Source organism: Manacus vitellinus, unplaced genomic scaffold (genome assembly GCF_001715985.3).
Source record: "Manacus vitellinus isolate BGI_N305 unplaced genomic scaffold, ASM171598v3 scaffold_8_pilon, whole genome shotgun sequence".
NCBI lineage: Eukaryota > Metazoa > Chordata > Aves > Passeriformes > Pipridae > Manacus > Manacus vitellinus.
This window is the reverse complement of record NW_021940864.1, coordinates 4,186,061-4,208,112: the sequence shown is the minus strand read 5'-3', so window position 1 is coordinate 4,208,112 and position 22,052 is coordinate 4,186,061. Positions and strand designations below refer to the sequence as shown.

Here is a 22,052-nt window from a genome sequence, read left to right as displayed (position 1 = left end):
GACCTGTGCTTAAAAGCAAGACTTATGCAGCATTCCACTGGGTTGGATGCATCACTGACTGCTTTGTAACTGCACACTTCACCAGATTTAATTCCTGTACCCTTCCCACCACTGTGGCCTTGTCTGTTTGAGAGATCTCATGTTTGGCTCATTTCTACATCCATTAGAAAGCAGTAATCTACACAGCTTCTGTGATGCTGTAGACCTGGAAGGAATGGACTGTGAAATGATCTCAGGTCTGTGCATGACACAACTGATTAGTATCCCCTTACGATGGAGGTGTGCTTCCTAGAGTCAGATCCATAGTCTACAGTCTAGGGAACTATGGATCCGTACTTAGCTCTGTTTTAGACAGAAGGATATACAGTGCTTTTTGATACTGGAGCTTAAGTCTGAACTGTCTGGTTGGATCTGAGGTGTCAAGGATACACCAGTGTGGGAGTACTCTTTAAAAATCCCCACAGAAGTGTGACACCAATATATGATTCCTGCCCACAGGTGGCACTCCGTCATGAGCCCTGGATGCTCGCTAAGTCATTTCATGAATTAGCAGATCTCCTTCAGTTATGAGAAAAATGTTTGCTTTGGTATTCTGTAATGACCTTTCCTTAAGGCTCTGCAGATCTGCAGAGTGGAATAAACTGAGCAAGACTCTTGGAAAGTACTGTCTATTCTAGCACAAAACCTCAGATATGCTGAGCCTGACCCTATTCAAATCTTCCGTGCAAGCACAAGAGGTTTTAATGTTATTTTGACAGATGGATTCATGTCTGTTTCCATTCAAAAGTCAAGGGAGCATCTCTGTTTGAATTTGTGTCAGTAATCTATTTCCGGGTATTATTTATGTCTCCTGAAATAAAACAGTCACAATTCCTTGGATATATTTGGAGGATTGCGACAGTTTATGACCAAAATCTCCCTGAGATTTCCTACTGTAAACATCTCAGTAACGAAATGGAGAACATTAGGGCAATCCCAGAGAATGTCCCTATGTACTTCAGAACAACCACCAGCCTGGCAAGACACACTGACCTCCCACGTCACAAAGCTGTGATGCAGCTTGTCACATGATTTTCCTAGGAACAGGCATATTTTACATTATCTGTGAAAGATCCTTTAAGAAAATGACTGCACAGATCTGTTTGAAATAGAAAAAAAGCAGAAATATTTTTGATGGCCATATGATACAGTGGGGCTTTGCTCAAAGAGCCTTTTAAATTGCTCTCAGGTCAGATGCTCCTCATGTGATGCAGCTAGGAAAAAACATGTGAAGGGGTATTCTGACTGAAAGCTGCAAGGAAGAAACACTCATGGACAAAGAGGTTGTAACAACTATTTTTCTTCCTAAACCCACTTTAGGGTACAGAAAAGGAACACTGAGTTAAGCTAGATTTTTGCCTTTGAAAACTACAAAGGAGTCAGGCAGGATATGAATTCTCAGAAAGACATCTGGGTTTCACATACCCACAGCCTCAGTGCCATCAGTTTGTGTACTTTCATGAAGGTTGCAGTACATGTAATTTTTCCTAAAACCCTTGGCTAGGTTGCACAAGACCTACACCTCTTTGCACTTATTCATCTGGGTGAGAGCAAAAGAGAGGATCTAGTGAGAATGTGGAAATAAACAATGAATTTACCTCTAAATTTCAGGCCAGAGACCTCTGTAGTTCATGTCAATGTAATCTTTTCCACAGAGCAGCACTTTTAAGAGATACAAAAAGCTGCAAGTTTAGCTTCTAAAGCTGCGGATAAAGGGCAACTGGTCTTGTAAAACCAGTTCCCACCCCTTCAGCCCCTAGAAGAAGGAGTCTAAGAACAATTTCCCTATCTCCTTCACAGATCAGGGGTTTTACTGGAAATGTGCATGTTGCTGGCTCAGTGATTACTCTGGGCAGGCTTAGCTAAACTGGTGAGGTGAAAAGCAGCACAGTTCAGACCATCAGTGCTTTGGCTTTGGAGTTGTAAAATGCTTTAAAACAGAAAAATATTTTTACTATTATCCCAAATTTGTGTCAGATACGTAAGCTCCATGTAAAAGTAAAGAGGTGTAAAACAACTGTTGGTTGTGGGTAAAGCTGAGTGCAACCCAAATTGCTCCTTCTCCTAATATTAAACTTAACAACCAGCTGAGCATACAAGGCATGAAGGATTAAATTAATCAGAGAAATTTCCACTTAAAAAATCTCCAGCTGGATCAAGTGTCCAGTGAAAAGGTATTCAACAGCTCAGCACAAAGACCAAAGGTAGACAAGTGAGAGAGAGGAAAGTGTTAGAAAAGCTGTGACAATCTGCTAGTGAAGAACACAGCCAAGCACACAATTTATCAGTTTTCCCAGAGTGACTTTACCTTGGCAAAGGCCAGCTAGCCATGCTTGGATAGACAGCTCTCTGGGGCTCTGAAGAATTTTACATATAACTTATTTTTGTGTGCAGAGTAGTTCAGAATAAGGATTACAGGTACAAGGAAGGTGTATCACTTGTCACCAATATTGTGCAGGAAATTTTGGGAAAATGATGGCCAACTTAGATTTGGAATCTGCAAAAAATTCCATTTTCTCCAATGATATACAGTGGGGCGGTACACTTACGGTATCTCATGTCTCCTTCATTGCCATCTCGCCCTTCGTTCCTTTTGTATGCAAGATCATCACAAATGGCATGGAGCAAAGAAGAGCGTAAAGCTCTGCTGCAAATATTCCTTGTGTTTGTGCCTGAGGTTCTTCCTTAAATGACAACAGCAGCAGAAGGAAATTGCCATGACTTCAGTTCGTGTCTCTGCCCCCACAGATGATGAGCAAGTGATACAGAACTGCCAGAATCTTAATTTTACTTGACTGATGCTTGATAAAGCAATGGGAACAGAGGCAGGAGTGGTATGCGTGCTGACTGAAGAGCAGTTTCATCTGTCTATGGAATTATCTTGCTTACCATCATGCTAACTTAAAAAAAAAATTAAACAAAAAGGCTTACATTCTGAAAATACAAACTTCTCACACCCATAGCGAATGTGAAATTGTAATTTTCTTTTATTCGCCCCTCTATTCTAAAGGCTGAGCAGAGGTCAGACACAACTCTAGCAGAACTATTCTTTGACCATTTCCTCTGGCTTCTCTATTTAGTTCTCCACACTTCTACCTAATTATTATCCCTTCTAATTTCCATCAGGATCTGCACACTTGCGTAGCTTTTCATTTACTGAAGGAATGCTTTGATAAACATTAAGCCTTGCAGCAGCTGAAAGGACCCTACAAGAAGGGCAGAGAGGGACTTTTTGCAAGAGCATGTAGTGATGGCACAAGGGGGAATGGATTCAAACTCAAAGAGGGCAGGTTTAGATTACATATTAGGAGGAAGTTTTTTGCTGTGAGGGTGATGAGGCACTGGAACAGGTTGCCCAGAGAAGCTGTGGTTGCTCCATCCCTGGAAGTGTTCAACTGCTGGATGGGTTTTAGAGCAACTTGGCCTGGCGGAAGACGGCCCTTCCGATGACAGTGGGGGTTGGAACTAGATAACCTTTAATGTCCCTTCCAAGCTAAACCACTCTAGGACTCCCCGTGACCCGAAGCCCGGGCACCGCCCGCACCCTCCCCACTATGGCGGCCCCGCCACCGCTGCCTCACACACCGCCTCCCTGGCCAGCGAACCTTGGCGCCCTCTTCCGTCTCGCTTCTATTTGAGGAGAACGGCCCGTAAGGCGGGGACACCCCGCGAAAACGACAGGCCCGTCGAGCATGGGCGAGCGCGGCCGCTCCCTCCCGGCTGCGCGGGGCCGGAGGCGCGGCGCGGAGCCAATGGGAGCGCCGGGGAAGCGCGCGCCGGGTCGGGAGAGGTAAAACACGGCCGGCCGGGGAAGCGGGATCGGATGAGATGCCCCGGGGGGATGCTGCGGGCTACGGCTGGGGCGGCACGGGCCGGGGCCTGTCGTTCGCGCGGGGTCTCGGGATCGCCGCGTCTATCTCTGTGTGTGTATATACGTACATACGCATATTCTTATTTGGGTGTGTATGTCATATATGTATATATAAAAATATACATTTACACGTGTGGCTTTGTATACACGTGCGTAAAATACATGTCCATTTGTTTCTCCTGGGCGGTGGCGTCCCCACCTACCATCCCGGGTTTCGTTTGGAAGTGCCTCCGGCACACCTTCAGCGGCAGCAGCTTTTTAAGCCTTAGAAGGGACACCTGGGGAGAAGGAGCATCTGCATGGGAGCAGGGTCTCCTCTGGCCTCCTGCAAAATCTCTGCCTGGCGGGGGTGTGTATGGGGGGGCGGGGTGTTTTTTTTTTTTTTCCTTTTAAATGTAGGTGTGTGTTGTCCCTGTCTCCGGCCATGCGCTTGGATGAGCAGGGAAGCAGAGCCAGCCCCGGTGTGGTCCTGTGTGTCCTCTGCCAGCCCTCGGGGGAAAACAGGGGCACCCAGGCTCTGTGCCAGCCGGGTAGGACGCAGGAACTCAGCCCCAACACAGATGTCCTTGAGTGTCCCCAGTGTGTCACCTCCAGCACCTGCTGGCTCCGATGTCCCCGGCAGGATTAGGACCAACGTGAGGAGCTGCTCCTGCATGTGAAGTCTGACCCAAGCTTTGGGGTTTTGCTGGTGAAAGTGTGTCTGCAGGGCTGTGGTGCCTTTATACTGGGATGTAGAGTTGGCTGATAAGAGTTCTTGGGCTCGATGCTGGCAAAATAATTCTTCTGACTCTCTTGGGGAGGGTCTGATTTCAGTTCTGCCAGCAAAATTGCCCCTTGGGGCTATGTGTTGTGTCTTTCTCGTGGGACCAAAGAAAGCAGTGTTCAGCTAAAGTAGAGGAAGAAAGCTACAAATCTTTACAACCTCCCATACTATCTCCTGTGTTGTTATTGTTTGTGATCTGAGGCCGAAAGTGAGTGGTATTTTCAAGTTCTCTTTAAGCCACTGAGACAGTGTGTTCCAAATCCCCTGTCATTTTAGCAGCATGCCTGTTCTGGCTTTATTTATTGGCAAGAACCTGGTAATCTTTCCTCCTAATTTTGACCCCACCACTTAAGATTTCTTAAGAGTTTTTTTCTCTTCCTATTTACCAACAGCAGTGATTGCTAGAGCCAAAACTTAGGAGAAAGTCAGGCTGTCAGTGTCATCCCAAAGCTTTCTCTTGATCTAAATATAGCAAAGAAAAAACAATTCTCTTCATCTAATTGCCATCAAAGGGAACAATATTGTTTTCTTATATGTATAAGCAGGAATTTTAGCTCTCGAGTGGATAAGTATTCTGAAAGCTATAGCAGCTGTTCTGTGCTATATATTGTACTGGTATTATTTGTGACAGATGAAATGCAGAGCAAAGGATTTAGGTTGTTTGCATCGTGAAAATAAAAGGCAAACTGAGGCTGCATCCTAAAGTTGGTGTGAACTGGCCCAGTTTCATCAAAATCCATAAAGCTGATTTACCGCAGTTGAGGAAAGAGGTCCCTTGCACAAAGGACATGTGGAAAGAGAGAATTGGTGACTCCTGCTTTCCTTCAGGCTTCACAAGACTGCTATAAAGCAGGAGTAATTGTATTCCCACCTCGGCTACTCTGTTACATGCAGCACTTACTACTGACCTAGTTTTTGCCCCCTCTCATTTTTGCCACACAGTTTTGAGAGTTCAGTCTTTTGGCTCTTAAATGCTGTGTGATCTTTTGAATGGGATCTGGTGGTTTGAACCCATCTACAGAGGCGACGAGGAAAACTTTGCCTGACACAACCTACTGGGTCAGCTTGATGATGGGCTGGCACGTGTTGTTCAACTTCTTCATTTAATGTATTTGGTAGACCATGCTCTAAAGCTTTCTGTGGATATAGATACAGCTCACATTTCCCCCACACACTCCGGAAGCTCCTTCTGCTGCCTCAGCCAGAAAGGAAGTGTGCTTGTCTCAGTGCTCCGTGTTTTCCATTCCTGAACTGTTCTTTCCCTTTTTCAGCTTAGCCTAGCAAACATAGCTAGTATGCACAGATGTATTTGCTGTGCATGAGTCGGTAAGAAGGTTCCTGTGCTTTCCATTATGAAGTATCCAGCATAGTTTTGACAGGTAGAAGTCATCTCCACGAGGCCTTTTTCCTTAGTTTAACTCGTGAAATGATACCAGAAAACAGTGTGGCTCTGTAACACCCCTTTCCTTGTTGACTGGTGCTCTGTGGCTCCCTTTCTGTTTGGCAAGCAAGCCCCAGGGCAGAAGCTTCATCTTCTTTTGCTCTGCTCAGCCCAAAGGGTGCTATTGTGCTGGGTCCATGCGTGAGAGTCACCAGGCTGGTCCTTCTTCCCCTGAAGGACAGACTGCTTAAACCAAAGCTCTCTCTGGCAGCCAGCACAGCCTTGGTGCCAGTTCAAAGTGCAGGTCTGATGAATAAACAGTGGCATTAGGCAAAATCCCTTCTGGGTCCATGGTGGGACCAGTGTTCCTGCCTCCATAAACTGTATGTCCAAGGCTTCTGCTTAGCTGAGAGCCACACTGCCATAGGTGTTGCAGACCTGAGGTGAGGATGGGCTGCTTGTCTGGGAGCAGGCAAAAGGCTTGTCACCGTAAGGCTTGACCCTACTGGAAGGGGGATGGCACGATGGTCCCTTTTCCTCATGTGGGCACTGCCACTCTGGGAGCTAGTCCTGCTGGGAGCTCACTCTGTGAAAGCAAAGGAAAACAGGTGCCTTACTATCTTTTCAAAAGTGCTAAACAGCTGATGAGCACCTGGTGTTGGTACCAGAGAGGCAGAGGGTGGTGGCACGACCCCTTTGGCAGGATCAATATTTATGGCACTTTAAGGCAGCTGTGAGTACAGAGTCTGAGGATTTGTTGAGGGCTGGTTGCCACAAGAGCTCCTATAAAATTTTTGCGGTGTGTTTGTGTCAACCCTCACTGAAACCACAGCCTTTTAAATAAGGGACAGTAAAGCTGTGTTCAAGCCTGAATCTGCTTGCTGACCAAAAGTATCATTGCATCTTTGCATGTCCTTATCCTTGTGGAGGGAGAATAGCAGAAAACGTCCTTAAAGTTGGCTGTATTTCAACATGAGATTATTTTTTCCGTGCAATTATGAAGGTTAGTAATTGGCACCATCATTTTGCTATTGGTTTAACTCCTCCAGTGGGCATAACAAAGGTGTTGAAAGTAGGCTAATTGGCTGTCCCTTTAAAATTCTCTGCAGAATTCCTCTGTTCATGTAGCAAAAATTATTTCTTAAATACTGGGAGAAAAAGTTATTCAGTATTTTCATTGGGTTGTTAAAACCCAAATATTGGTCCCAAACTATCGGAGAGTAAGTCTTCATTTATTTGTTCCCTGGTCTCTGACATGGGTAGAAGGGTTTTAGAGTTATTTAAATTCCATAGGTCACAGATCCTGTGGCATGCATAACTTACCCTGTTCCTGATCCAGAAGTATGTCATGACTGAATGACTTTATATATCCGACTTCTTTAAAGACCTAAATCCGATAACTGAACCAGAGTCTAGTATCCCAGCTGTAAACTGAGAGCCCTCATGTGCTTAGCTGGAAGAGTGTGTTAAGTACCCAGAGTGGAGATTTTGGTCTCTGTGAGGAATAAGCCCACAAATGCAAGTGTTAAGCAGCTCACTCAGTAAGAACACAGGATTGCTATGAAGCTGACAGGCCCCTTGTGAGGGCTAGCCCTGCATTTATTTCCCATAACTTTACCACTTTTATCATCAAAAGAAGAACAAAATTATATGGAAAAGCAAGAGAAGGCAGGGAAGCAGCAGATGCCTGCAAAATGTTTCACTTGGGTAGATTGAGTTGATGTTCTAGAATTTCCTGAAGGTGCCAGATGTGTTGAGGAGGCTGTGAAAGAAAGGGGGATCTTCCACTCCTCCCTCTTTCCTTCCTTGAAAGCAAATTTCAGTTTCTTTAGTGAGAAGCAAGAATATCTCACAGATCTTCAGAGTACCCATGCTGACCTCTCAAGCTGGCTGGTAGACAGCAGAGTGTGATGGTTGGACTATGAATGTGTGATTCAGATTTAAGTGAGTGCATCCAAATCACGTGGCTTCTTCAGCTTCCTCTTCTGAGTTGGATCTACGTCCTGAGACACATGAGCTTGGGTAAAGTACTGTAGAGGGGAGGAGTTTTCTTGCAGATATTACAGCTTAGAATGCATTAGAGGTATGGTTTTGCTTATGGATGGGTGGCTGAGAGTCAGAAGGTGACTTAATTACTTCAGTTGTTTTGTTAAGTAGACTTAATAAATGCTAGAAAGAATTTTCCTATCATTTGTCTCTAAAGCTTCCTGAAACCCTGACTTTAAGGTTGTTCTGCAGTATCCAGGGCAGTGTACCTTCTCCCTCTGGTGTTTAGAAAGGAGAGCTGTTCTTTCTTTTTTGCACTGTGTCACTGCTTTGCCTGCTTTTCTGCACAACCATAGGTGAAAAGAGGCCAAACATTTCTATTCCCCACTTTTATACTCCAAGTTTTTGCCCATCCAAATAATTTTGCTTTTAATCACAAGACAAAAACCCCAAAAGTGGCTCTCCTAAGGAAACAGGTCTTTTCCTTACTACACAAGCCTCTCCTTGTCCATGGGCAAAGAGAAGAACTGCTTATAACATTCATCTGGTTAATAAACAGTCATAACAGGGAAGACAGCATGTAACTCCTGACTAGTGGCTTATGTAAAGCTGAGGCTCCAGGTTCCTAAGAAAGTTCTGCTGCTTGCCAATGCTTGCAGAGTGTTGTGTAAGAGCTGAGCTCTCTTAGCTTTCTATCAGGCAGCCAGCATTTGAGCAAAGCTTTGTTTGGCCTGTGCAAAATAAACACTGAGCACTGAGAAACCTCCTGTGTGGAAGGCAAGGTGTACTGGTAGGAGAGGGAAAATAGAGATAGCAACTGCAAAAGCTGTGGTAAAGAAAAAGTACTAGGTTTCTTTAGTGCTGCATTTTGCTGATCTCCCTGACTGCAGAAGTCACAGTGACTTTAATAGAATGGATTGTCATGCCTGGGGTGATGGGAGACTAAATCAGCTGTTAGGAGAAGATGGAGTTATGTGGGGTGCTGTAGCCTCCCTGCTGAAATTGTGCCTCCTTTTCAGACTTCCATTGTTTGCACTGTGGTGTTCACTGTATTCTTTGCTCTGCTTGTCCCTTCAGCCTTGAGTAGTGCTTGGCTGTGCCCCTCCTGAGTGCTCCATAGGAAAGCGGCGATGATCACATTCATGAACAATTCGGACAGTGAGGAGGAGCCCTGCAATGAGAGAACATCCCTGATGTCTGCAGAGAGCCCTCCAGTACCCTCCTACCAGGATGGCCTGCAAGCCTCAGAAGCAGGGGAAGTGCAGGCACACAGGGTAGGTGTGCGTCCATCCTGGGGAGTGAGGACATGGGGTGTGATGACAGATGTGGTCCTGCTACCCCTCAATCCCTCCTGGCAGACTGGCTTCTTGGATTGTCTTTGGCCAGTGTTGTTTCCCTGGTGTCACTCTCAGCCAGCAGCAGCATTGCCTGTTCCCATTTCCTCCACTATGACTTTTTCCCCATTTTTATCTCCATATATACTCCTCCCTTTTCCTTCCTTTTGGTAAAGATACAGGCTTTTAATCAGGACCTGATGCACATATGACTCTTGCAGGATATCCTTTTTAGCCTTCTTGTTTTGCCAGACACCCTTTTTCTGCTCTGGTCTGATGCAGCTAATGAACAGAATCTAGTCCAGCTGCCAGCAAAGCAGCAGGGTAAAGCAAGCGCAGCATTGCTGGCAGGGGGAGGAAATTGTCAAGCTTATGCCACCTCAGATGACATTTCTTCTATCTCAGCTCTGGGCATCATGCCCTTTGTGTGTATGTGCCCCTCTATATGTTTGCACTTGAAGAGGCCCTTAGATATTCATGGGTTTGGTTTAAAAACTCCACTGCAACCTGTTTGCAATGGAATTTCTATTGTGTTGTTCAGTTGGTATTTTATAACTAGTTGGTACTAGGTTTTATTAGAACCCAGTTGGTGTACTGTGGTGGCCTACAGCAGCCTCATAAGATATGACGGAATAAAGCTTTGAACACAAAGAAAATAAGCATCTTATATGTTTGCTAATATTTCTTTTCAGAAGAGGCGAGCAGGTAGCAGCCGTAGCCCGAACAATATTGCGGGTGGAGAAATGCCTGGCTCGGGTGTTCCAGTGAGAGAAAGCGCCCCGGAAAATGAAGAGGAGGAACTGACTCTGAAATATGGAGCAAAGCATGTAATCATGCTCTTTGTGCCTGTCACCCTTTGTATGATTGTTGTCGTCGCCACCATAAAGTCAGTGCGCTTCTATACGGAGAAAAACGGGCAGCTGTAAGTGGGGTCTGCAAACAGCCTCTGAGTAACGGGGGACCCCCGGCTTCACACACCCCTCCGTGCCCACGCGTCTGTGCACGCGTAGCGCTCCCTTGGCAGGCTGGGAGAACCTTTACACAGGTAAAGGTGGCTCTGTAAACATGCAGAGAGCTTACTAAAGAATGCTACGTTCACCTGTGTAAGTTTTTCCCATACCTGCATTAACAGCGACTCGCTAGCGCTGTCGTTAGGGTGCCCTGAGCGAGGCCTGTGAGCAGCGTGATAATGGAGCTGCTTCATTCTGCAGCATGGAAGGCCCGGGCCAAACTCCTAGGCTGTTCACTCACTAGCTGGCAGCAATCAGGGAATAGCATGTTCATTTGGATGAGTGTCTCATTTCCTGGTGGTATTTCTGGTTCCTGAAGACTCATGGTGTGGATACATAACTCCATCCAGCTCTTGCTGACTGTGTCTGACTCCTAGGGCCTGTCTCCTGGGGCTCTAACTGTGCTTCCCTCGTTGAGTGGAGAAACAGGGACTGTAGTCCCTTGAACTGAACCAAAGGAAACAAAACAGGGTGGCAGGAAGGGGTGCAGGGTGATGAGATGGGGTAAAAGAGTCCAAGACTCTCCTACCAAGTGTGGAAAGAAAAGGTGTCCCCCCTTTCAGAACAGCACCTGGGATATATCCTCCTAATTATCATGGAGAGGATCCAGAGCATGCAATAAAAATTCATGGCCTGGAGAGCAGTTACTAAACTAAAGTCATTTATACTCTAGGCCTTTTTGTTTTGAGCTCTGCCAGCCACAGCTTCTCTGTAGGAATGTGGTTTTGATAGAGACCACTAATCTTTAGTTGATAATTAAACTTGAGCCCAGCCCCTTCAGAGGCTACATCTCGTTTTTGCTGTCCTTGATAGTCCTACCTCCCTTTCTTTCCCACACACAGAGAGGCCTGGTTTTATCTGGGGTGGTTAGTTAGAAGAGAATATATATACTTTACGTGGCTTTTGCTTTCTCCTGCAGGATCTACACCCCTTTCAGTGAGGATACCCCGTCTGTGGGCCAGCGCCTCTTGAACTCGGTGTTGAACACTATCATAATGATCAGTGTCATCATTGTAATGACTGTGTTCCTAGTTCTGCTCTATAAATATCGCTGCTACAAGGTAAAGCGTTCGTGACAGAGCCTTTTCCACCTATTCCTGAGCTTGAGTTCAAGTGGGCCTTGCGTGTCAGTGAGAAATATAGGCACTGCACTGGCTAATCCACATCTTAGTCATAGCAGGTATCAAACTGAAGCCTTTGTCAGGGGTGGTAGAGCTGTGCCCCTGCATGTGCGCTGCTGTTATTTAGTCACTAATGGCAGGCTCTTAAAAACGAGGCCTTCTGCTTTGTGTTACTTGGGTCTGAGTTTTCTCCATCTGACCCAAAGGTTTTGCCATTTGTACTTATGGACTAAGTTGTACCATTTACTGTGAATGCCTTCTCTTAAGACATTTCAGACAGCCTTTGTGGGAAGTGATATTATTCCTGCCTGTAGCAGCTCCGGTGGAAGAGCACTAGGCTTGGAGGGAAAGGCACATTCAGGTTCTGTGGTGCCCAGGGAATAGGTGGTACCAGCCCAGCATTTGAGCTCTGGCCATTCCTGCTTTGTAAACTTGTCCCAAAGATGAATTTATTTTACAGCCTTGGGTAAATCCATCATCCTCCTCATCAGGCAGAGAGAATGTGCTCACCTAAGCTAGGAACAAGTATGGATATCCATGGAAATGCATAGGAAAGAGACTTAAAAAAACCCAAACCAGCAAAACCACTAAGACACAGAATATGAAGTGAAAGAGTTTGGGAGAACTGGGAGGAACTGGCTGTCCCTTCTCCCTGACTGACCATGGGGACACGGGAGGAGGAGTGCAGAAGGAGACTGTCAGGGTGCAATACTGTGACCTGTGCAGGGGTAACAGCCCCTACAATCACTGTCTCTTCTTGCCCTTGACAGTTCATCCATGGCTGGCTGATCCTGTCCTCTTTGATGCTGCTCTTCCTCTTTACCTACATATATCTTGGGTAAGTGGGAATGGTGCAGGTAACCTCTCAGTTCAGGGCTCCTCTTTTTGCAGAAAGTCCCCAGCTTGAACAAGGAAAGAAATGTCTCCCCTTCTCCAAATGGAGGTTTTAGGATTGTTAGAATCAGATAGCTTTCTTTTTTAAAAAATGGAAAATGAGGTCTTTATTAGGCAGTGCCTGATTTTACAGTGCCTGCTGTAAAATAATCACTGGGAAGTGATACTGTGAGCATGAAATGAACAGGCTGAACATTGTGGTACAGAGGCCCTGAATTACAGTGAGAAGCAAATGGAGATGAACTTCATGTGCTGAGTTGCTTCTCTGATTTGCCTTGCCTTTTTCTTAGACTACATTGTTTCAAGCTCATTCCCTTGGCTCCCAGCTCAGACTTTTAACTTGTGGGTGGCACTTGTTAAGACTTTTCGTCTTTAACTCTGAGCATCATGCATTTGGTGGGATGACACTTATGTGACTTCTTTGGTGTAGAGAGTCATGTAGCTGCAGGCCAGTGTTCAGTTAAAACTTGAAATCCTGCCTGCTCAAATCCTTGGAATCGCTGTTGAACTTGGGACTAGGGCAGTGTGGTGCTTGTCTGCACACACAAGGTGTCCATCTCATGCAGGAAGAACAGAGAACTCAGAGCAGCAACTGGCCAAAGGGCAGGTTCCCCTTTCATGATTGAGAGTTGCTTTTATTCTGCTTCCTCCTGGTGTAGTTGGAGGCTTGTTTGTTTAACTGCAGCTAGTAGGATGCTTTACATGTCAGTTGCTTTTATTGCTTAACTAAATTTTCTTTTTGTGTTTCAGTGAAGTATTGAAGACCTACAATGTGGCCATGGATTACCCCACTCTGTTCTTAGTCATCTGGAATTTTGGAGCTGTTGGAATGATTTGCATCCACTGGAAAGGTCCCTTGCAGCTCCAGCAAGCATATCTCATTATGATCAGTGCTCTAATGGCATTGGTTTTCATTAAATATCTACCTGAGTGGTCAGCATGGGTGATTCTAGGTGCAATCTCCATCTATGGTAAGTCTGGGTTGTGACTCTCAAGGTGTGGCTCCTGGAAAGGTCACTGTGAAGCAATCTCAGGACTGTGTATGTCATTGAAAAACAGCTTTATGGTGCTACCAGCTTTAGAAAGAGGCAAATGGGCAATTAAGTGGACTCCCTAGTTTGTCTCTTGCTAACTTGGCTGTGTAGGTAGTGTACTCCTACCAGGTCTTTCAAAGTGGATCACCAAGTCAGGGAAGTACTGAACCACACCTAACTGCATGGTAGGGGTGGTTGGATTTTTATCAGTAGCAACCTGATAGTCTTGCAGGTTTTATTTACTGTTATCGAGGGATCATAGATTTTGGTATGAGGTATAAGTTTCAAGAGAACCTGCAGAACAAGAGGGATCCAGGAAGTAACATTCAGATTGGGGCAGAGCTCTGATGGAGGAGAGAGAGTAGGCAAAGAGGTACTGGACCAAAGGCCTTCATTCATGTGATACACAGAGCCAGTGTATGTAGTCATGGATTGTAGAATGTGAACAAAGTACCCCCACTCCACCTCCTCTAATTAAATTTAACACCTCAATGAAATGCTGTCATCTGCTTTCAAAGAGATAATGTGATATTCTCAAGAGGCTTTTTATAGGATTAGCACAATGAAAACTCTTATTATTACGTTAAGGCTTGGAGATGGTATTTTAAGTGAACAACATTTTCAGGGACTAGAACAGCTAGAGTTATGCAAAGTGGTGGAAACTGCCATTCAGGAAATCATCCAGTTAATATTGATATATGTTATTTTGAGGGGAGAATGCCTTTTTAAAGATAAAGAATGTAAAATATCATTGATAGTTCAGGATAAGATTGACTGGCCCTTTTCTTTTTGCAGATCTGATGGCTGTTCTCTGTCCCAAGGGGCCACTGAGAATGCTGGTAGAAACTGCACAGGAGAGAAATGAGCCAATTTTCCCTGCATTAATATATTCCTGTGAGTAAGATTAGAATGTTAATGTTTTTAGCCAGATTAAACTCTATTAAACTATTTCTGTGTCAAACCAAAGAGCACTATTTTAGTGACTTCCTTGCCCTAAGATTGGTACACATTTATATTTTGGAACAGACCATTTTAGAAGGCCTTGTTTATCAGTTACAATGGTGCCAAGTCTAATTAGCCAAAGGAAGCCCACATTTGCCTTGTGGAACCGAAATGTTCAGAGGATTTATCCTTTAATGAATACAGTGCAGAACATGCCCCTTTTTTCTGCATACGAAAACGTGTGTAGGGTGGGCAGTTGTGTTTGTAAGGTTCTGTGGTTAGGTGATGCTAACTCAGTAACTTATGCCTTGTGGGTAAGCTTTACAGACTCACTTTAAACATGTGATGAGGCTCCATTCTTCCTGCATTCCCCTCTTGCCCTGTGTCCTGTACAGATGGTAGTGCTTAGAATGTCTTTGCTTCATTGTTAGTTATGTGGCTGCTTTGCAAAGGGCTCTGTTCAGGTATTGCTTTGCAGACAAAATCACTCGTCTCTTCCCTGGTTTTCTTGGGCTGTTTAACTACCATGGTGTCTGGTGCCCTCATCCACAAAGGTATATATGTGCTTAAGGTTAAGGTAGTCAATGCAGGAGACTCAATGCTCATTGGATGTGGACTCAGGTGCTTCATGGACCTCAGTGACTTTTCATTACATCACTTGTGAGATGAATGAGTATTTCCGTGTTTGGTGCTAAGCTGAGGATGTCTACAACCTGATTGATTTTTTTTTTCCAAGCATTTAATGTTATATAAATGCTTTTATGTGTTCCAAGGAGAGCCTCAGTTGGCTTCAGCTGCCCTCCCTTTTACTGGAGATTGTTATACTGACCTCAAGATGAAGTCTCTCACATGCTTTAGTGAACAAACAAAGAGTTTCTCTAAAGGAGAATGCAGTTCAGCAAATCATAAATACTGAATGAGAAGTTCTTGTGCAGAACATCAGTGTCTCCCTTGCAAGACCACATTCTGTGGCTCCCTCTAGATGCAAAAGCATCAGCTTGGCTGAGCTTGTAGCAGAAAAGCAGGCACTGTGTTTGCCTTGGCTTGATTTGTTTAGTTTAGCTTTTAAAAAAACAGGAAGACTGATGCACACTTAAATAAACAGATAATTTGAGTTTCCTTCCACTGATTTCGGAATGGTTTGTATTCCTTTTTAATTTAGGGATCCATCTCAAGAATAAACTCCCAAGCGTCCTTCAGTTGTTATTGGAACCAAAACAGAAATAGGCAATATTTGACAGGATGGAAACAAAACAAACAGGCAGAGAGAAAACTAGCACTGTGACAACTCCTGCATATCCCTCACTTGTGTGCTGTACCTCTAGCAGAACATGAGTAAGCTGTTAAGTTAACCTCTGGTTACCTTTTGTACTACCATCATTTCCCGGGAAAATCTGTCCTCTGAAGAGAGAAGCCAGAAACCCAGAAGAAAACAAAGGAGATGAAGACCCTAGTTCTGGAACTTTGCTTTCCTTAGCCCACAGACAAGACTATACTGACTCTTAGCTATTTGTGCTCTGGGACCTTCTTAAAAACTGAATGGATGCATTGCCTTCTCTTTCTCCCACCTTGCCTTCTCAGTGCCTAAGGAAACCAGCTAAGAGTGAGTGTTTTAAAAGCATTTACAAGGACAAAGATTGGTATTTTTAGGGACAGCTAAATACTTATTTCCTGTGGGCTATAGTGACCAATGATTTATGCAGCCGATTACTTTCTCTCTTTCTTCTAGCTGCTATGATGTGGACAGTTGGAATGGCAAAGCCAGACACAGCAGCAAGAGGATCAAGTCAGCAGACATGGGATACAGGTTTGTTTGCATGTCCCTCTTCTATACAGAGCACTGCCCCATGGAAATAATGTTTGTGTTTGAGACTGCAAGTAAAAGCAAGGCCCTGAATCCTCACAGATGCATTTTTTTCAGTGTTGTTAACTGCAGAACTTCAGAGATGACAGTACCTTTTAATGTTAAAGGAATAAATGTATGCAAAGGTTTGATAACTGAACATGCCACTTATTTCAGGATAAAGCAGCCAACAAACTAAGCAATGGCAGGGCCACAATCCTGCTTTGAAACTGGGCCCAGAGCAGGTGCAAACTACTTGCTGAGGTGTACAGAAAACCTCTGTGGTAGGAGCAGCATCCTGTCAGACTGATGTGTCCTGGAGAGTTTGTATGAGCTTCTGAAAAATAAGAACTGTCAGATAGAATCATGGATCACAGCCTGGCTGCTCCCGAAAGCACTATCAAGGGCTCTGTCAGATGTGTTTTAAAGGGGGGGGGGGATTAAATCTGTGAACAATGAAATGTGTCTGCTTTTTATATGTGAACACGCAGCTCCAATGTCAATGTGATCAGGGCAGGACTTTTCTCATAAATGGCAGTCCTCTTAGTCATCCATTTTTGTCATATTGCCAGTTAAGGAATACCTGAGCACCTCCACCCCAAAGGTATGACAATGTGGGAATGCATATTAACTTTACTTGGCTTTACTTGTCATTGTAGCCTGTGCAGGGCAATGCTTAGGTCTGTGTACGTGCTTGCTTGGTAACCCATTGAACTTCTGGGTGGCTGCCAAAGAAGCTGTGAACACGTACCCTTCCAACTGTTACAAATAATAACCTGTTTTCCTCAAAGCCACTTAATGTGTCTGCTTGAACTGGTTGTGATGATCACACCTCCAAGAAACAAAGGGCTTACCCATTCCAGGGCAGCTTCACAGAAGTGTGGATTTCATCCACTAAAACAAGTTATAAATGTAGCTACCTCTTGTGTTTCTTCTTCTTGGTATGCTCTTCTTGGCCTATTTTTGTGGAACCAAGCTGAGGATGGGAGAGAACACCACAGGAGCCCTTCACATGCAGACTCTCAGATGTCAGAGACGAGGAGTCCTGTTCCAACCCGCCCCGTCACTTCTTTAGAGGAGCTCGAGGAGGAGGAAAGTAAGGGAAGCTTTATACCTTGTTTTCAGTCTAGTCAGAGCCTGACATTTATACTCTTTGTGATTAGTGCTCTCTTACCCATTTTGGACTAATGACAGTTAATTTGAAGAGTTGTGACTTGTTTGAACAACAAAGATCTTGAGTCTGACTGTGTATTACTTCTTGCTACTGTAGAATCTGTTCTGGGATTGTAGTTCCAGTGACATCTCCTGCCTATGTGTACAATTTGAACAGTTCCTTCTTCCCCTTACCTCCTGTCCCTCTCTGTCCTTGTGCTTCCTCAGGCAGTACATTATAACGCAGCCCAGGGAAGCACCTCAGAGAATGAGGCTGAGGAAAAACAGCGGGAGGCGGGGCTGGAAGTCTCAGCCTCCTTGGAAATGTGTGGGTCCAGGCTGGTAGCCAGGACCAGGAACCTTCACCTGCTTTCCAGGGGACAAGAATTTGTTCCAGAGGAAGCAAAACAGGAGGCTCAAAATTAATACTTGTTTTCTTTTTCCACTTCTTTCAGGGGGTGTGAAGCTGGGCCTTGGAGACTTCATATTTTACAGTGTGCTTGTTGGGAAAGCAGCTGCCACAGCTAGTGGAGACTGGAATACCACGCTTGCCTGCTTTGTAGCCATTCTCATAGTAAGTGAGCAGGCTTTTAAAAGCTCTTTTACACCCTGTTTAGCACAGCAGTGTTGCCAGAAGTACCAGCAGCTGAGCACTGCTAAATCACTGCAGGTAACATGCTAGATATTTAGGAGAAACCACCCACTGTTCTGTGTATAAAGACAGGCTTCAAACAGCCACTGAACCTGAACGATAGAGACTCATCAGAGCAGAGCCAAGGGGGTGAAACAGCCCCAGAAAAAACAGTTGCAGCTGAACTGTTGGTGTGTTTGTTTCAGCATTAGACAATTGGGGACTTTTATCAGCCACAAAAGTCAATATTACAAACACTACATTGATTAGCAAATGTAGTTGAAAAGGTTAACTCCTTTGTGCTAAAGGGAGCTGCTAGTAAGAGGATGAAGACCTACTTTATTCTACTATTTGGGCTGGAAAAAATGGAAAGGAAGGAGACTTAAATCCATGGAAATTATCAGTAAAAGCAGAGGACAAACATACTGTAACTGCTAAAGGAGCAGGTCCTGCCAGGTCTAATGACCACACACTGCAAAGCTTTCACCTAGGTAGAAAATGATTACTATGCACTTGCTGTTTAATCAGCATCCTCATGGAAACTAACAACGAGAAAGGCAGGATTTTTAGAATGTAAAAGAAAATCAATTATCGCGTCTTTCTCGGGCTGTTGTTTCCCCAGTAAGATCCTAAGGATAGTGAAAGTGACTTTCACTTGTGAAGACTGTGGATCAAAGAGCAAGAGAGCTAGAAATGAGGTACCTTAAATAAAGTGTGTTGAGTGTAGCTTTCCTACCCCATAGGTCAGAGAAACCTATAGGATCACCTACTTCCATATCCTGGGGTCCAGCACTGGGGAAATGTTCTTGCTTGTCTGTCCATGAGGCCAAATGCCCCAGTCTGTGTCTTTTACAGCACTGTTAAAATTCATTCTGTCTCCTTTTGCAGTTTCATAATCTTGCTGCTGTGTGGCTTTCTGGTTCCCCTAAAATATCCCTCCAGTGCCCCAGCAGTAAGCACATCTTTAAAGGTAGATATGAACTAAGGGGCAGATGTAGGCCAGATATGTTCCCTAAGAGTATAAGAACAGAGCCACAGGCTCAGGTGGATTGTAAACAAACTTGTAGCCTATAAACAGTTATAAAAAATGATTAGAAGATCCTATCTGCTGATCTTTAGCTAGTGGGTATTTTTGGAGCCCAGTGTCTTTGAAGGTTTGTCATCATGGAGGAATTAAAAAGGGCTTTGGTGAGAGAAGGAATTGATATCTAAATGCACTAAGCCTTACTGTCTACCCAAAATGTACAACAGCTTCCACACATGCTCCAGAAAACAGAGCTTGGTCTCCTATCCAGATTAAACCAGAATTCAGCTATCGTAGTAAGCAATCCAGTCAAAAGAACAGCAGTGGATATTTGGGTTGGTTTGGTTTATTTTGTTTTTCTTTCTTTTTTTACGCCAAGAGACCTTGTAAACTGGGAAGATGTTATAAGCACATCCTGCTGTGTATTAGAGTCCTTCAGTGAAGCTTCTGTCTGCAGTTTAGTAGGATTTAAGTGCTTTTGTCTGCTGAGTCAGTACTTCATACATAATGGCACAGAACAAAAAGCGAAATAATCTGTAAATAAGTTAACCTCTTGGGGTCAGCTGTATGTCAGCATTGGCTGTTTATACCACTGTCTCAGCAGAGAGATGTGCTCAAGATTGCTGAGGAAGAACCTGGCCAACCTGTGTAAAAGATGAAGCTGTGGGCAAATATACATCATACCATTGGTAGCCCAGGCAGGCTCCAGTTCTGTACAGTGCATGTAGCTGATTATCTGTATATTGGGTTGTTGGTGGCAGATATGTTTCTGGTCATCTTACTGTATGTCCTCGTGTTTTTTATTTTCTTTTCTCTTACAGGGTTTATGCTTAACACTTTTATTACTGGCTGTTTTTAAGAAGGCACTGCCTGCTCTTCCCATCTCCATCACCTTTGGCTTGATCTTTTACTTCTCGACAGACAACCTTGTGCGACCATTCATGGACACCCTGGCCTCCCACCAGCTGTATATTTAGAAGAAGTCGGAGTTAGAGGATTCTTTTTCAAGCTTTGCTGTGAAGTATGGTACACTGTTTGGAATAGGTCATAAAGTTTTTACACGTAATGCCATATATTTGTAAGGAAAACACTAATTCTGTGACATGCTGTGTACTAAAAATCTAATAGTTATCGGTTAAACTGAGATTTTTCACAGGATTCTTGGTGAAAAGCCTGGCTCCTTGCTGATGTCAGAGTGTTACTTTTATGTTATTTGATGTGCACAGTGGCTGTTGTGAGCACAGAAACCTGCATGTAGAATGGGACACTAGAGAGGTGAGGGGTCTGATCTGGTCTGATCTTCCGGAAGCTAAGGTGTTTTAGCCCCGGAATTGCAGACAACTTTAACTGTGCTGTGGAATTTCTGAGTTTTCATACATTTGAGGTGTTGTGCAAACACGAGCTTCAAGTACTTAGAAAAGCAGAGCAGGCAACGTGCACAGAACAGAGCAGCGTGTGAGCTCTAGAGCAGCGAGGCTGAACTTCGTAAGTTGGCTGCTGTGCACACAACGTCTGTTGAAATTGCCCCAAATGCCTATTTATTCTCACCTTAGTTAGACATAGCAAGCCATGATGGATCTAGACAGGGTGTCAGTGGTGGGATGCATCCCTCACTGCAGCCAACAGCTAATGGAGGTGGGGCTGCCCATTCCAGCACATCGGATCCTCAGCCTGGGAAAACAGATACTTTTCTGCTCTCTCCTCCCAAGGTTTCATTTTTTTTAAAAATATTTTTCTGGGTCCATACTGGAATCCTCAAATTACCCTAAGGTGGAAATGACTGAACAACTCCAGTAAATCAGACCTGTAACTCATTGTGTGTGTTTCTGGTCTCATTTCTGTGCATTGTTGTAACTACTCCAAAGGAGGAATTACCTTCCTTTTATGAAGAGGTCCCTCTCTTACACTGATGGAGGCTTGGTTTGTCTAGGTTTTTGTACAGTTTAAAGACTTTTTTTTTTCATTACAAGTTTTAAAATAGCTATTTACTGTCAAAGGGACTCTTTTGGAAATATCCTGTCATAGTTTGTATCAAAATATTGGGGTGCAAACTTTAATCTGCTGTTACATTACTTCTAGGAATAGTTACACACACTCAAGTGAGTTCATTAAAAAAAATTGGTGCTTGGTGCCAGTAAAAAATATATAGGTCTGACTTAACCTTTATGTTTTCTCCACCTTTGAAAATGACTTTATTTCTACTCTGAGAGTCAGTTTTTCAGTAATAGCCAAGTTCTGTGATTTTTCTCCTTTCCTTTTTACTTGAGTGTTTGTTATGCAAACAAGCTTTTTTTTCTTTGACAGCTGATCAATGTCAGAATATGTAACACAAGATTTTGTGAATAATGCAACGTCAGTGAGAGATGGAGAACTTTATCTCTGAAAAACTTTTTAGATAAGGCTTTGAATTTTTAATGTAGTACCTTTTTCTAATAAACTTGTTCCAGCTAATCTACTTTGATATTTAACAAGGACATCATGCAGGTGATTCAAACTGATTTTTAAGAAGGACGTAAGGGTTTTTACGAGTTGTGTGTGTGTGTCTCAGCCTGGACAATAAGTAATTCTTCCTCTCTGTTAGTTTTCTGTCCTCATTTCTTACATTTGCAAAGTTTGGACTTAGCAGCTGCAGACAGAGTTAACTATTACTAAAAGGTATTTCCTTTGGAAACGTAAATCAGTAGAGTTCTGTCTGCTGATTTTTAAGGTTTATGTGAGAGTTGTTTTTTCTATTTGTTTGTTTGTGTTTGTTCTTTTTAACTAAGTTATGGGGCCAAATTGGATTACAATCACTGGCAAAACTGATTTCACTTTTTGCATTGCGTGGCGTGGAGAGGATGTGAAATATTTGTATGTGCTGGAAGAAATATCCTGCTTGGCTTATCAGGGTTGTAGCATATTGTTAGAAACAATTTATTTCTATGAAAGCAGAGCTGATACTTGAAGGAAACTGGGAGGGGAACCTTCAGATACTGAAGGATCACTGCTGGAGGTGGTGGTTTTCTGCAGATGTCTACTTGCCAAAGA

General features: G+C 44.0%; 1 protein-coding gene across 1 annotated transcript; it reads left to right on the top strand.

Annotated features, from left to right (window-relative positions):
- Window positions 1–3,774: 3,774 nt before the first annotated feature.
- Window positions 3,775–21,476, top strand: PSEN2 (presenilin 2). Its single transcript, XM_029965101.1, has 11 exons — window positions 3,775–3,827; window positions 9,115–9,314; window positions 10,067–10,296; window positions 11,304–11,445; window positions 12,276–12,343; window positions 13,150–13,370; window positions 14,229–14,327; window positions 16,105–16,182; window positions 17,195–17,314; window positions 17,826–17,944; window positions 19,847–21,476. The coding sequence occupies exons 2-11, from the start codon at window positions 9,171–9,173 to the stop codon at window positions 20,000–20,002; spliced, it is 1,377 nt and encodes a 458-aa protein (XP_029820961.1). The 5' UTR covers window positions 3,775–3,827; window positions 9,115–9,170; the 3' UTR covers window positions 20,003–21,476.
- Window positions 21,477–22,052: the final 576 nt, after the last annotated feature.